The sequence below is a fragment of the Terrapene carolina genome, unplaced genomic scaffold, assembly GCF_002925995.2.
Source record: "Terrapene carolina triunguis isolate 2854851 unplaced genomic scaffold, T_m_triunguis-2.0 Scaffold85, whole genome shotgun sequence".
Lineage (NCBI taxonomy): Eukaryota > Metazoa > Chordata > Testudines > Emydidae > Terrapene > Terrapene triunguis.
Genome location: NW_020664436.1, coordinates 51,883,213 through 51,899,944, shown reverse-complemented (window position 1 = coordinate 51,899,944; position 16,732 = coordinate 51,883,213). Strand labels below are relative to the sequence as shown.

Here is a 16,732-nt window from a genome sequence, read left to right as displayed (position 1 = left end):
TTTGTTAGTCTCTAAGGTGCCACAAGTACTCCTGTTCTTTTTGCGGATACAGACTAACACGGCTGCTACTCTGAAACACATATTGAAGAACAGTTACGAGAGGGTGGGTAACCGGTTTTTCCCCTCATAAGTTGTGAATAAAAAGCCATTTTTGTCTAAAAATACATTTTGAATGAAATTTTTCACTAGTGCTACTTTTCACATATAGGGAGTAGCATGGAAGAGTGATAAGAGACTGGGAAAGGGGGTCACCCAGTGGGGTTTGGTTAGTCTTTGTGGCAGCACAGAAGACTCGGGACTGGTGATGGGCTAACACTACTATCCTATAAAAAACTGAAGACTATTAAACATCTAGTGAAATTTTTGTAATTGTACAGTGTTCTAAAATTAGATCAAACAAATGTAAACAATAAAAAGCTTGTTCCTTGAACCTTTCATTCTAATACTCTTCTATTTAAGTTCTTATACTAGTCCTGTAGCATCTGAAAGCTTCCTGTGTGTGAGACCAATAACAATACCCATCTCTTCCTTCTCTGAACTTATGAATGAATAAGTTGATGTGTGATTAGCATGGGAAAGCTTAGGTGAAACTGCTCACTTCAATTGTGTGCTGCAGAAATATCACCTTTAAATATACCAATAAAGTCATGAAGAGTGTGTGGCAGGAAGAAATATCTCAGTGCTGAGTGTATCATCTGATGCTTAGATGAAAAGTCACACCAGTCAAAGCAAGTGCGGGTGTTTTTGTTTATCTGTGGTTTAGTTTGTTTTTATGAGTGATGTGTAGTGCAATGGCCAGGGCCGGCTCCAGGCACCAGCTGAGCAAGCAGGTGCTTGGGGCAGCCAAGGGGAAGGGGCGGCACGTTGGGCTCTTCGGCGGCGGGTCCCTGTCCCTCTCGGAGGGAAGGACCTGCCGCTGAATTGCCGCTGAAGAAGAAAGCAGCGCAGTGGAGCTGCCGCCGATCGCGGCTTTTTTTTTCCACCGCTTGGGGCGGCAAAAACCCTGGAGCCGGCCCTGGCAATGGCACACTCCAAAGCCCATTCATTGACTGCACTCAAAAGACTCACATTGACTTCAGTGTGCTTGGGCTCAGATTCTAACAGAACTAGTGATGTGACGTCCCAGAGACTTTAATAGATGGAAGCCACAAAATGATAGTTGATCAAGATGAACAAAAACAAATACTCTATCCTTAGTAGCTACAACCTGCCATTTTTGTATCTATTTCAATCTAGAATTGCACAGATCTACATTTTAAATAGTCCTAGAACAAAGTAATAGACATGTAGTTACCATGGAGTCAAGTGAATGAGGGAATGACTAATGACTTTGATGTTACCAACATTTCAACTATGACAGGAGCAACCCAATTCATTATATCAGGGGCAATGCCTCTTAGCAAGACAGATAGCTGTATCTCCTTCAAAAGCTGTATCTCAGCAGGCGTAAACAGGCATGAGGATCTGGAGGAGCCTGCTGAACTGGAGAATTTGTGCAATTAGGCCTAATCCAAAAGACCATTCAATGGAAAGAAGGAGATCAGGTTGGTCTGGCATGATCTACCTTTTGTAAAACCATGTTGTATTTTATCCCAACTACTGTTAGCCTCTATGTCCTTAACTATTTTCTCTTTCAAAATTTGTTCCAAGACCTATTGCTGATGGTGCATTTTATAATGAGTCAACAACTGTGATTGGTTTCCCCACATTTTGTCTGTCACCTTCAGATATTCGTAAAGTGTTACTAGATAATCCCTGCTCCTATCCCGCTGGGCCACATTCAGATGCTACCTTTAGTAATGCCTGCAGTTTTAAAACATTTATTTTTATTTGTGTTTACATTGCAACTGACCATTAGAGTGTATGTTACACTTCTTCTGAGCCAATGCTAGTTGGTAATTAACATAAAACCTCAGGGGCAGCTGAGCCTTACTGTGCACTCATTTGAAAGAAAAAAGGAAAAAAAAAAATAGTCCACAGCTGTAATGTAGGAACCGATACGTTTTACTCAGAGTTTGCAAGCCACCGATTTGTCAAAAACGATCCCATTTTCAATAGCCGCTACAGGTTCCTAATATGTGAAATGCTCATCACATACAGCAGATGGCTTTGGGGGACAATGGCTCTAAAGTAATGCATTGAGGAGGGCTAAACTCTGCAATCTTTACATACTTTGAGCTGAACTGTGACTTTGTCACAAGCCCCAAGTATCATTACTCATTCCTTATTATTTAACATTTATATTGCAGTCGTGCCTGAAGGCCAAGTAAAGGAAAGTGCACTGTTGCATGGCAATAGGAGCAGACAGGGAACCAGATTCCAGCCTCCCAGTTTCCCTCTGCTCCAGGGAAGAAGCAACTTGCCCCAACCTCATTCTTGGTGCAGATTACTTCCCCCACCACACTGGCACAGCTGCACTTGCCAGCATGTGGCAGGTGAGGGGGGAACAGAGCCAAGGTTCCCACCCTACCCTTGCCCAACCACTTGCATTAAGAGGGGGAAGAGGAGCTTAGTGCAGGTTTGACAATGTTGGTACCACACCCAGAGGAGTAAGTGAAGCTCTTTGCACCCCTCTTGTTTTACTGAGCAAGAGTGCAGTTAATTAAGCCCACCCCCTATTGCAGGGGTTCTCAAACTGGGGGTCGGGACCCCTCAGGGGGTCAGGAGGTTATTATATGGGGGTCGCGAGTGGTCAGCCTCCACCCCAAACCCCGCTTTGCCTCCAGCATTTATAATAGTGTTAAATATATTAAAAAAGAGTTCTTAATTTATAAGGGGGGGGGTTGCACTCAGAGGCTTGCTATGTGAAAGGGGCCACCAGTACAAAACTTTGAGACCCACTGCCTTATTGGCTTCAATAGGTGACGGTGCTACTCAACAATAAAATGGGAGATATGAGCTCTTGAAAAGCCAGGCATTTGTCAATCCCAGAAGTGCCTTAAAACGTTTCTAAAAATCCCATCTCTTGTTTTGATCCTTGCATTTAGCCTGAGAACACAATTCCTCATTTCAGCCCAGAGCAAGGTTTTTTTTCTTTAAAAAAAAACAGCTGAGCCATGTCACCCTAAAACTAGGAGTGTATTTATAATGGAAAGGCTGACTCAACCTTAACTCTAATAACAAGGAAAACACATTATAATGAAACAACAAATCACAGCTTTGACAGTAATGAGGCGCTTGCTTAGACATTTATCTGTCCTTTTCCAGGGCAGTAATTTTATGGTTGAAAAAGCTTGTTTTTAAAGTTTATGTCCAGGAAGAGGTTGCCAAGGCCTGGCCGAAATTACCTTGTTTAGCAGATGGTAAAAATGTACATAATTAATGCATTCATTTTCCTTTCTCAAAAACTGGTAAATGAACCCTATAAGAATTTCCTCCTGAAAGCTGAATTTATTAGCTACAAAACACAGCTCCTTTGCCAACTCTGTTTCAGGAAGATTATATCCTATGTTCCCTCCACTTTTAAATTGTTTTCCACTAAGACAGAGTATTAAAGTCTTGGGTGGCTCCTTACACATCCATGGAAAGCTTCAGAGTGGAGGCCACTTCCCTCCCATCTCTTTCACTCTTCAGTAGGTTTTCATGATAAAGATTCCTTCTTCTTGCTGCTGTTTGACATACAGAAAAGCTGACAAGTCTGTCACTTGTTCTCTGAAAATGACTTTAAATCCATCAGCTCTCTAGTACCTAATAAAATCACATGTTTACAATGTTAAAGGAAATCTGGTGTTTAATATTAAAGGGAAAAAAACATATTTATGTACTGTTATAATAATGCCCTTTGCCTGGCCTTTCTCAGGCTATCCATCATTGCAGAAACCTCCTTATGAGATACTGTGGGGTCCACATGCTGGAATGTTGTGCAATAAGCAAGAATTAACCATAAATAATGCATCTGAACTGGCAGATATGGCACTAGGGCACAGGCAGAGAAATAGCCCTTCCCCAACCACCTGCTGTCAGGGAGTAGAGGAGACTCGCTGATTGAGGAGTACAGCAGAGTACACTGCACAGAGTAAGGCCCTATCTATCCTGAGAAAGGAGCCCAGGTTTCCAAGCAGCCTCGGCTCTGTCCACTCACTGGTCAAATGTGTGAGAACATGAACCTGCAGGATCCTTGGGCGAGACTTTCAAAGCCACCTAAGAGATTTAGATGCTTAACTCCCATTAAAGGTTCAGAGTTTCAAAGGAGCCTAAGGGAGTTAGATGCCTGACTCCTATTGACTGTTAATGAGAGTTGGGCACCTCACTCCATTAGGTCCCTTTGAAAATCACAACTGGAATCAAGGGCAACTGTGGGTAAAATCATGTCCTGAGTGAAGTCAGTGGGTGTCTTGCCATTCACTTCAACTGTGTCAAGGTTTCATCTTAAGAGTCATCTGGGGGATTTAGACACATAACATATCAATGCATGTTTTTAACACAACTCCTTTCTCAGCGTAGCTGTGGCCTATCAGTGCCCTGTTAAACACTGGAGTGGGATATGTTTCTACATTAGCCATCACTCCTTGTTTAATTCCTTAACCTAACCCCCACCCAAAACATATGACTATGCATTATTCACTTCAAACTCAGGGAGATGGCCTCTCAACAGGCTACCAGCTGTGACACACTACAAGAAAGCCTTCTGATGGCATGTTTACTAAACATTTGGTCTCTCCCAACCTTGGGCCTGGAAGGTGAATTCTCATCATGGTTATTCTCAAAAATCCCGTTAACATGCAGCCAGAGATTGAATGGTAAACATTTAACAAGGAGAATTGCCACTCTCTTCTGTGCTCATTCTTTCCCTCTGTGTTAAATAATCTTACATAGAACTGAAATCCCTCAGCTGCCCTGGTAATTTAAGTCTGCCGTGTAATTCCCTGAACATGATGCTCTTAATTCTGTGATGCTTCCATATTACACTGGCCAAGGAAACAGCGGTGGAAGGGAGGGAGTTTTTCCACTGTCTATCTTAGGCACTTACATGGCTCTATTATCAGAGGAGTTGAGGATATAAATTCTTTAACTTCAGATATGTTACAGGGATGTTGTGAGGATAGAGATGTGCTTTTATCCTCATTTTACTGATGGGGAACTGAGGCAGAGAGAGAGACTCAGGGCTGGATTTACAGAAGCACTTAGGTGCCTGACCAACACTTTAGACACTTAAATCCCAGAATCAGGCCCCATTGGGATTCAGCTATCCCTGAACACTGTAGGCACCTAAACTCACTAGGGATCTGCAAAAATGAAGGGACCAAAAGTCCTATATTTCTGACTCTGAGCATGTGCCCTGCAGCCCACTCCTGGTGTCCGGACACCTAAGCCCCTGAGCTCCTGCACAAACCAGAAAAAGTTGGGTGTTCCTTTGTCTATCTTGCCTGTGGGGCCTGATCCAGTAAACATGCTCAGTCCTCACCTATTAGATTGGGCCCCTATAGATAAGTTTACACTGAATGGCCAGGCAGGGAGGAGCTATTCCTTTGTAATCTTTAGACCAGTGGCTAAGGTACCCACCTGGTATGTGGGAGACCCCCAGTTCAAATGCCTTCTCAGGTGGAGGTGAGACTTGAACAGGGATTGAAACTGCCTAGGTACATGCCCTACTCACTGAACTATGGGATTGTCTGGGTTGGGGCTCCCTCAGGATCTCCTGTTGAAGGTGCTCCACTGTGGATAAATAATTTAAAAATTCACTGGAACAGGGGGAACATAAGAACGGCCATACTGGGTCAGACCAATGGTTCATCTAGCCCAGTATCCTGTTTTCTGACTGTGGCCAGTGCCAGGCAGTTCAGAGGAAATGAACCAGAACAGGGCAATTTATCAAATGATCCATCCCCCATCATCCAGTCTCAGTTTCTGGCATCCAGTGCTTTAGGGACATCCAGTTATACTTTTGGCCTTCACAACATCCCCTGGCAATGAGTTCCCCAGGTTGACTGGATCCTGGGCCTCCCATATGAATGCTCTAACAAGCAAGCTACAGAATCATTGGCATACAGTCACTCTCTTTCCCTGTTTGGCCCTATGATTGTTTCATTACTTATCCACAGTGCATCAATATTGGGCCAGAGAGAGAAGGCAAGAAATGAAGTGGTTTTGCTCAAGTCCTTTTTGCATGTCTGTAGGCAATAGGAGCCACAACTTGGCTTGGGATCTTCCTGTTGCAATCCATGGGGGAGAGAGAAGTATGTTAGCGGGGAAAGGCTCACATGGTATAAGAGCCTAAACAAAATTAAATAGAAAAAAAATGGCCCTTTTTGTTAGAGGGGCTTGTAGAAAAGACCCTCCTCTCTCCTACATGGATGCCTCTAACACCATCCTTCCCGCTCCAGACCCCACAGAGCTCCACATAAGGGCAGAGAGGAACACTAGATTGGCCCATCCACTCTTGCTCCCAGCCTCAGAGATGCATGCATTGTACATATTCCAGGCTTGTGGATCTTGGACAACAGAACTTCATGTGATTCTTTCCCCTTCCATCCTCCTGCCCCTTGGAGATGATCCAGCTTGCTGCCAGGTGCTCTCTGCCTATGTTGATATTTCAAATCTAACCTGAGGAGTCTTTCAGCAGATCTGTCAGTCTCTGCTGGGTCTGAGCTGGTGTCTTCATATCCTGTATCCTTAGTAGCTTCTATACGTGAAAGATGCTCCAGCCTGCATTGCATGACTGAGATGCTGGGAAAGCACCATGGGTGTAAGATTTGAAGAAACAGAAAATGTCAGATAAGAGCCTATCATGGATTTGTGAAGATATCAGCAAAGACCTTAGTTCAATTCTACCTGCCAACTTAGCCAAAGCTTCAAAAAAAAAAAAAAAAAATCAGACCTACTGTATACCTCCTTGGAGACAGCATTGATATTTTACTTCCTTGTGTTGGCCAAATGTGTCTTATTTTAAGGTCGTATCCCTCTGTCCTTGATTGTTTCGGCGACACAGCTGTTAGGGCCTGAGCTGGACCTGCTAACTGTGAATTATACAGAACTTTCTTTCAGCATCCTTAACTCTTTTGAGGAAGCTAAGACAGTTATTTTTAATGACACTCCCATGTCCTGGGAATCTCTGGCCAATATTTTCAAAATGTGATACCTAAGGATAGCTTCCCAAATCCCTATTTAGCCACCTACATAAAAGTGACCTGAGTTTCAAAAGTGCTGATCATTCACAAATCCCACCAAATGCAGTGGGAGCTTAGCACTTTTGAAAATCAGGCTACTTTATTCAGGTGCTTAAATATAGATTTAGGAGCCTAATTTCAGACTCCCAGGTTTGAAAATTTTGGACATTGTTTTCTACATCTCTGCTTATAAACAATGTACTTCCACTGATGTTTTATGTGAAGTTATTTTCTGATGTGAGAAACCCACATTACCTGCAATTTGTTTGACATTCAAAAATGTTAGGTGGGCTGGAAACATAGCAATTTTTAACATCCTTCAAACTCCAGTCTTCCACCTTTGGTTTTACTACATAAAACATTAATGTAATCAGAGAATCCTCTGCAAGGGGATGTCTATCAATCATGGAGAGGCACCTAGTGAGAGCTTCAAAAATCAGGTTACCTGATGTAACAGAGCAAACTGCCCCTGAAGAAATAAAAAGGCTCTCACCCCATGTAATTTTTTTTGTTTGCTGATGTAGATAGCAGCTCTGCAAACAAAAAATTAGTTTTAGTCAGATGGAAGCTTAGATGGGTAACCATTTTTACTAATAGCTTAAAAGAATTGCACCACAATTAACAATAAGTGTTTTTCCAAAACCTAATTATCTATACACTTAGTTAAACAGAACTTGTAAGGCTGTCTATTTGCACCACCAGGTGGCTCCCAATAATATTACAGGCTTGAGAGAGGCATACTGAAGAGGTTAACTCAGAAGGAAACCTATTCCTAAAAGAAGTCTAATTTGGAGACCTAAGGAAGACACAGGGATAGAGAAACCAACTACAGACTTGTTCTCCCAATGCTCCTACTCACTGAATTAAAATAACTAATATTCTTGTATTAAGCAATTGTTCCTCTAAAGGTGGCATCATCTCCAAAGTTCTAGAGCCATAGGCAAAGAAAAGGCCAGCAATGTCCACTTTGGGCTGGGAGACGCCATTTTTCCCCTGTGTGAATGAGCTGAGTACAACAGCATTTTTACAGCCTCACATAGCACCGCATGTGGCAGTGATACAGTACTGCATCTTCCCATAGAGAGGAACAGGAAACCACCAGTACTAACTTGCTTGTTTTTCTATACCTTCTTCTTCTGGGCTGCCTCCTTATGTTCATGTAGTGGTACTATCCCCTTGCCTTCTGATAGCCAAAGCAAGCTAAGGAGGGAAGAATTATTTTTTTAATGCGTAAACAGAAAACGGAAACAAAAATCTATGCGAAAAACGAATAGAAAAGTAGAGGGGACTGGCTGAAGCCAAAAAGGAGGCTTATAAAACTGGTCTCCTGCCCCAAGACAGGGGCTACAGCTCACAAACAAAAATTGGGCTCTTAGCATAGGGTAACTGCTGGTATTAGTGGCACAAATAGGAAGCTTACAAAAAGTGGAAACTTGGACAGATGACTAGGGAGGAGTATAAAAATATTTATCGAGCATGCAGGGATGTAATCAGGATGGTCAAAGCACAATTGGAGTTGCAGCTAGCAAGGGATGTGAAGGGTAACAAGAAGGGTTTCTGTGGGTATGTTAGCAACAAGAAGGTGGTCAGGGAAAAAGTGTTGGACCCTTACTGACTGGGGGAGGCAACCTAGTGACAGATGATGTGGAAAAAGCTGAAGTACTCAATGCTTTTTTTTTGCACCTCGGTCTTCACAGACAATGTCAGCTCCCAGACTGCTGCACTGGGCAGCACAGTATGGGGAGAAATTGAGCAGCCCTCAGTGGTGAAAGAACAGGTTAAGGACTATTTAGAAAAGCTGGACGTGCACAAGTCCACAGGGCTGGATTTAATGCATTCGAGGGTGCTGAGGCAGTTGGCTGATGTGATTGCAGAGCCATTGGCCATTATCTTTGAAAATGCGTGGTGATCAGGGGAGGTCCCAGATGATTGGAAAAAGGCAAATATAGTGCCCATCTTTAAAAAGGGAAAGAAGGAGAATCCAGGGACCTATAGACCAGTCAGCCTCACCTCAGTCCCTGGAAAAATCATGGAGCAGGTCCTCAAGGAATCCATTTTGAAGCACTTAGAGGAGAGGAAGGTGATCAGGAATAGTCAACATGGATTCACCAAGAGCAAGTCATGCCTGACCAACCTGATTGCCTTCTATGATGAGATAACTGGCTCTGTGGAATGGAGAAAGCAGTGGACATGATATATCTTGACTTAAGCATAGTTTTTGATACAGTCTCCCACAGTATTCTTTCCAGCAAATTAAAGTATGGATTGGATGAATGGACTATAAGGTGAATAGAAAGCTGACTAGATTGACAGGCTCAATGGGTAGTGATCAACGGCTCCATGTCTAGTTGGCAGCCAGTATGAAGTGGAGTGCCCTAGGGATCTGTCCTGGGGCAGATTTTGTTCAACATCTTTATTAATGATCTGGATGATGGGATGGGTTGCACCCTCAGCAAGTTTGCAGATGATACTAAGATGGGGGGGAAGAGGTAGATATGCTGGAGGGTAGGGATAGGGTCCAGAGTGACCTAGACAAATTGGAGAATTGGGCCAAAAGAAATGTGATGAGGTTCAACAAGGACAAGAGCAGAGTCCTGTACTTAGGATGGAAGAATCCCATGCACCGCTACAGGCTGGAGACCAACTGGCTATACACAGTTCTGCAGAAAAGGACCTGGGGATTACAGTGGACAAGAAGCTGGATGAGAGTCAACAGTGTGCCCTTGTTGCCAAGAAGGCTAACAGCATATTGTGCTGCATTAGTAGGAGCATTGTCAGCAGATCGAGGAAAGTGATTATTCCCCTCTATTTGGCACTGGTGAGGCCACATCTGGAGTATTGCGTCCAGTTTTGGGCCCCCACTACAGAAAGGATGTGGAAAAATTGGAGAGAGTTCTGCAGAGGGCAACGAAAATGATTAGGAGACTGGAGTACATGATTTACAAGGAGAGGCTGAGGGAACTGGGCTTGTTTAGTCTGCAGAAGAGAAGAGTGAGGGGAGATTTGATAGCAGCCTTCAACTACCCGAAGGTTGCAAAGAGGATGGAGCTAGGCTGTTCTCAGTGGTGGAAGATGACAGAACAAGGAGCAATGGTCTCAAGTTACAGTGGGGGAGGTCTAAATTGGATATTAGGAGAAACTATTTTACTAGGAGGGTGGTGAAGCACTGGAATGGGTTACCTAGGGAGGTGGTGGAATCTTCATCCTTAGAGGTTTTTAAGGCCCGGCTTGACAACACCCTGGCTGGGATGATTTAGTTGGGGTTGGTCCTGCTTTGAGCAGGGGGGGATGGACTAGATGACCTCCTGAGGTCTCTTCCAACCCTAATCTTCTATGATTCTATAATCCTAACTTGTATATGGTGAGTCAACTCATTTTGATGGAACCTTATTTTTTGATACAAAACAGCCTCCTGATAGCGCTCCCTCCTTCCTCCTCACACACTAAACCAACAGGATACTTCAACCCACAGTTTTATGTGACATCATCTTCACCAGGCAGCCAGTCACCAGGACTACGTTCATCCCTCTTCAGCATTCCACATTTGTACTGAGTCATGAGTCCTGCATGTATTCTTAAGCCCGCAGATCTCTCAGCTAGTGGCACTTAGGTACAGAGATGCCAAACTACTGAACACTCGATGCTCAGACTGACAAATGCAGTACCAAAACTGCTATATGGTGATGCAACGAAGCTACAGATCAAATAATCTGAATATAGGGTAAGGCCACAGAAAACTTCAGCAATAGTCTCTGTTAGGCTGTTTTATCACAAAGAATGGTTTGTAACGGTAAATATTTTCCATATTCTCAAAGCACTTGAGCTGAAAACTTTTTGCTGCTCAGTTTGTCCCTGTCTAAAGTTCCATGGTAGCAAATTCAATTTCAATGAGGCTTTTGACTACTGGAGCACATTTCTTCAGAGGTATTCCCACTGTTGATTTTAGGATGACAAAGAATAGAATATGCCTGGCTAGATCATTACTACTTCTTTCACCACCAGGAATTGTTAGAACTGAGTGTGAGAAATAAAATCAACATGTTGACATTTGCTCTGTCAATAATGGCAAACTGAGTAATGGAACGTACAGACTATGGAAACTGATGATGGTTTATATAATTCTTTCCTGATTTTTGCATCTAATCCAGGTATTCTCATTCTCCCCCCCCCCCCCATGAGTGAACTACACCTTAACACGGATTCTCTCATTGACCAGCTCGCCTCCCTTCTGTGAGCACAGACTGTATCCCATTCCATTTCTAATCCCACAATATCCTGGTGTTATGTAACAGCAGTTGCTTACTTGGAAAAGTAACGTTGGGGAAGCATTTAGTGTATTTTTAGCTTCTCTTAATGCAATCAAGCAGCTTGAAACAAAGATGAGAGCTAGAATTGTGTGACCAACCTGCTCTCTACAGACCCATCAGCAAGGGTGCAGAGGGTCATCAATGAGACCTGCTGATCTAATCTGTTGCCCGTTTAATTACAATGTGTTTTCTTATAGTAATTCAAACTGTCTCTTCAGGTGGAATATGGACTATTCATATTTCCTTTTTCTCTCCAAAATACTCTTTTTGTTATTATTCTTAAAAACCCAGGAACTGCTATATCAATTGTCCATCTAGGCAGATATCCAATTTCTGAGGAGGGACAAAGTCAGACACTTCAGGGGAAAAAGGATAGTCTTGTGGTTAAAGCTCAGAGCTAGGAGTCCTGAGAACTAGGTTGCACTGTCAGCTCTGATACAGTCAAGTTACCTTGGTTCAAAATTAACAACTAATTTGGGGTTCCTCTGTTTTTAGCCATTCACCATTAGAACAAAAGAGTCTGGTATTTTATATTTGATTACAATAAAAAGTCTTTGTTGGCCTTTGTGCAGAGAAATATTTACTAACTAATAGGGCAGATAGGAAAACACAAAATTTACCAAAGCCAAAAACCATGTTCATGATGAGCATGTTATATTCCTATATACAAATAATGCCTTAGTTAGACCCGTGTAAACACGCTGCAGTCAGTGGGCTTACATGAATGTAACAGAGGACAGAATTTGATCTACTAAAGATGAAATCCTGGCCTCTCTCATGTAGGAGCGCCAGGTAGGGAAAAAGGACACAAGAGCTCCTTCACTTCTGAGGGCTTACACAGATACAAGGATATGGACTGTTGTGATCCCAGCTAACATGTCTACAGATGTTCTATGGTCCAAAGGAGCCATAGAACATCTTGCATGGGCTGGAGGCCCCAGCCCGCCTACATAGCAGCAGGTGCCAGAAGAACTTTATGCTACTTCCTCCTGGAGCAACAGTAGGGTATTATACAGAATTCGTAACCATGGCTTCCCTCCCCTGTACTGCCAGGAAGGCTTGGAGATCCTCCACTCAGTGTGGTACATACTCTTAAACGCAGGATTTTGTGCTAACATCTAATCATTTACAGGGTTCTCTTGGGGATTTTACTCACTGGTTAATGTTCATAATCTCATATGTTATTGCTCTGTCATCCATGGATTTTGTCTGTCTGTAACTATTGAATGCATGGCTGTTAGCACATTTCTTTTCTTTCCTCCAAAAGCTATTGCTTTTAGTGGAAATGGGTACCATATGTTTTATAAGAACACAGAAATTGCCATACCAGATCAGATAAATTGTCAATCCAGTTCAGTACCCTGTCTCTGATTATGGCCAGCACCAACTGCTTTAGATGAAAGTGAAGAATCTCCATAAAAACTATGCAATGCCACATCTATGGGAAAATTTTCTTCCTATCCTGAGGCAGTCAGTGGTTGGCATATGTCCTGAAGCATAAGGTTGCCAACCCCTATAAATTACTATCTGAGCCAGTGTAACTGATGATATTTTTATTATACATATAAAACATAATCCTTTTTCAAATCCTACTGAGCTCTTTGCCTGAATAATATCATGTGGCTCTTAGAGCCAAAGGTTAATTACTCATTGGCTGCAAATGTATTCCTTTTTATCAGTTATAAATTTGTTCTCTTTTAATTTCCTTTGGTGTCCACTTGCTTTTGCACAATATTATGGGAAAGGACAGGCTAAATAGGAGCGCTTAATTGACCTTTTTATCATTCATTTTATCTACCTCTATCAGGCCCCTCTTGGTCAACTGTGAACTAAACAGTCCCAGGGACAGATCATCAGCTGCTGTGATTGGTCATAGCTCCATTGATTTCAATAGCTCTGACAATTTACCCCAGTTGAGGATCTGCCCCCTAAACTTTTTAGGTTCTGCTCACATAGAAGATTCTCTGCCTTTCTAATCATTTCCATTGTCCTTCACATTATCCATTTGTACTATATCCTCTGAGATGGTGTGACCAAACACACATACATCCTCTCATGATGCAAAGCACCACAGAGTCACATTACAATACACAGTAAAACACAACACACAAGAGTCATTGGCCAGCAATCTTCCTCCGAGTTTTGCAGTTGTCACAGAGCCTTTAGAGGCATGCCATACCACACCTCACCCAGACACATCATTGAACTACACTCACGGTGGGTGCTTCCTGCCCCCGGGACCAGTCCCTGAAAGCCTTGCTTCAACAATCTTTCTCCACTCATTCTACCCACATGTCCCACGAACTCAGGTTTTCTTCATCTGATCTCGATATCAGGTATCACTTTGGTCATGCTGTAAATTTGGGCAATTACCTCCTCCTAAGTCATGTGAGAAGTACAACAATTATCTATAGCATTTCTGTTCAAAGGCAGGAAGCCTCAATGTCCTGTTTCCTTAAAGTCCATGTTTCACATGCACATCGCAAGATGCTAAAGACAAGAGACTGCAGCAATTTCATTTTACACTTCATGGTAACCCCTTTGCTTCTCCAAATGTGGCTGAGTGTCGCTAGAGTGGCAGTCATGAGTCCAGTGTTGTGTCAGATCTCTATGTGATGTTTAGAATCCTTTGTAGTCATACAACCAGGTATTTGAAATGCTCAATGCACTCCAGTGCCGCCTCAGATTGGAAAGAAATATTTCAACACACTTCATTGTCACCATTGTCTGTGTGTCAGATATCTTCCAATCTAACTTCTCTGCTTACACTGCTTCTCTTTCTAGCAATTTTTGCACCTTTTTTGGTACAATCCAATCAGGTTATCATTGATGAAGCACCGATGACTAATTTTTCATCCACTGACAGGCAGACCCTCTTGTAAGTTTCCACCAGTGTCTCCTTAAGATTTCTTCAAGAGAACAGTTGGGGATACCAAATAGCCCTGTCTGACACCTATCCTGAAGTCAAACCAACTATTTTGCTCATGCCTCAAACACCTAAGCCATCACACACCCATAGTTTTTGAATCAGTGTTACTACATTTTCACCAACTCTGGTCAGCCATAGGATTTCCCAAAGAGGTTTCTGCCATATGCTTTCAAACGCCTTAGCAAAATCCACTAAAAAACCACCAGGAACCACCTTTCAATCATTCTCCAGCACTTTTTCCACATAGCACATGCAGTTTGAATATTTGCTCCACTGTACCTTTTTTGGGACTAAATACAGCTTGTTCTTCAGACAGATAGATCTCTATCTTGGGTGCAATTCTTTTCAGGATAATGTGGAACAGTAATTTGCTAATGTGTTTCAATAATGCAATTGTGCACTAATTTCCACAAACAGCCATGTCCCCATTTTTATGAATGGGAACCATTGAGGCGACTAGTGGGAGGGACACACCAGTCAGTGTGGCCGGAAGAGGAGAGGCTCTGGCCCCGCCTCTTCCCTTCCAGCTCTGGCCCTGCCCCTTCATCTCCCCAGCTGCCGGCCTTGCCCCCCAGCATTTTGGGGAGGGTCATGTGACCCTTCGGGCCCCCTCCCATGGGTTGCCATTGGACTGTATCCAAGTCTTGGGCCATCTTCCAGACACTCAAATCACATTGACAGGCTTATGATACGCCCAGATGAGTGCCTCTGCTTGCATGTTATCGACTCTAGGGGCTTTACTGCATTTTAGTGTCCACTCCGCATCTCAACTTCAATCATAGGAGGAGGTTCATTGAGATAAGTTGAGCTTCTTTCATAGATCTCCTCTCCCTTTTTCACTTCCAACTTAGAATTTGTTTCACTAACATTATACAGCTCTTGGCAATACCTACCCCAAGTGTTGGGTGAAATGGTGTTTCTCCTGCCAAAGAAACTTTTTGAAAAAGAGTCTTAATGGTGTGGTAGAACTTCCTGTCGGCATTTGCTGATGCATTATTCTTCAAGCCAATCTACTTTTGCCACTTTAATCAGATCACCTATTTCTTGTGTCATATTGGAATACTGGTCTATTGCTTTCTGGCAGTTTCATCAGTGTTCCTTTGTGTGATCAGCAAAGAAAGCTAAGAGCACAACTTGATAATCTGCTCTACGATCAAAGGTTTCTTGTTTAGAATCTGTTTCCTAGGAGTTCGTCTGTGGTCTCTGTAATGTAGCAGGAGATGTTGTACGCTATCTGATCTATGCTACTAATGAAGAGGTCAGCAACTTGCAGCTTTTGTTCGACAGTCTTCTTGAATTCCATTTGTGTTTCACAGACTTTCAGTTTGTCATTATAACAAACTCTGAAGGTACTTGCTGGTCATTTCTTGATTCGCAGTTTAAGCTTTATGTTGGCTACTACTAAGTTGTCATCGAATCTCTTGTTGGCCTCCTCATCCTGCCAGAATGCCACCTTTGAGATCATGATGAAGTCAATCTAGTTCTGAGTCCACAAGTCCAGTGATGTCCAAGTCCATCACCTTGACAGTCTGTGCTTGAACAAGGTATTTGTTAATACTAAAGGCTTGTCTACATGAACATTTAGTTCATGCCAAGCTGGGGTGTGAATCTACCCTGCACTCTGCTGATGTGCATTAACAGTTCATCAATGCACTTTGACTAGTCCTCTTTGAAATGGGACTAATCAAAACTCAATGAACTGTTAATACATATCAGCAGAGTCCTCATGGACAGTTACTCCACGGCAGACTAGTGCAGGGTAGCATCACACTCCAGCTTGCAGCAAACTAATTGTTTGTGTAGACAAGCCCCAAGTCATTTTCAGTCACAACCTGCAAGAGTTGCAGTCCTCTGCCATTTGCCTCTCCATACCCAAACTTCCCAACACAGCTGCACCATTCTGGGTAACTCTCAGGACCAATGCGCGTGTCCCAGTCACCTTGTACAAATAAGATGTCTGTACAGTGAACAATTGCTAGTTTCTCAGTGTCTCTAAAGAATTTCTCAACCTCTTCATCATCACAGTCACTAGTAGGGGCATAGCACTGGAAAACAGTTACCTGATAGGAATGGGCTACCAATCTGAGGGTCATCAACCTGCTGCTGACAGTTTTTTAGGCTATCATGTAGGGGCTAATCTGCTTCCTGATCAGTGGTGCAACCCCATGCTGTCTTATTCAGTTGTCACAACTCCAGATCAGTGTGTTTCCTTCTACAGTAGTCATTCTATTCCCAGTCCACATGGACTCTCTCTCAGACCAATCACATTCCACTTATATAATGAGACCTCATTTTGCATTAGCTGGAGGTAACCTGCTTTCATGGTATGAACTTTCCATGTGCCTGGGGAGAACACATGCTTGGTTAATTTAATTCACTCAAAATCTAGT

At 42.9% G+C, this 16,732-nt stretch overlaps 1 protein-coding gene across 1 annotated transcript in view; it reads left to right on the top strand.

Annotated features, from left to right (window-relative positions):
- The window catches only part of EYA4 (EYA transcriptional coactivator and phosphatase 4), a 231,314-nt gene extending 215,567 nt beyond the window's left edge, over positions 1-15,747 (top strand). Inside the window, exon 14 of the mRNA XM_029911051.1 lies at positions 15,529-15,747. Coding sequence (XP_029766911.1) covers positions 15,529-15,747 — 219 coding nt within the window. The remainder of the gene's footprint in view (positions 1-15,528) is intronic.
- Positions 15,748-16,732: the final 985 nt, after the last annotated feature.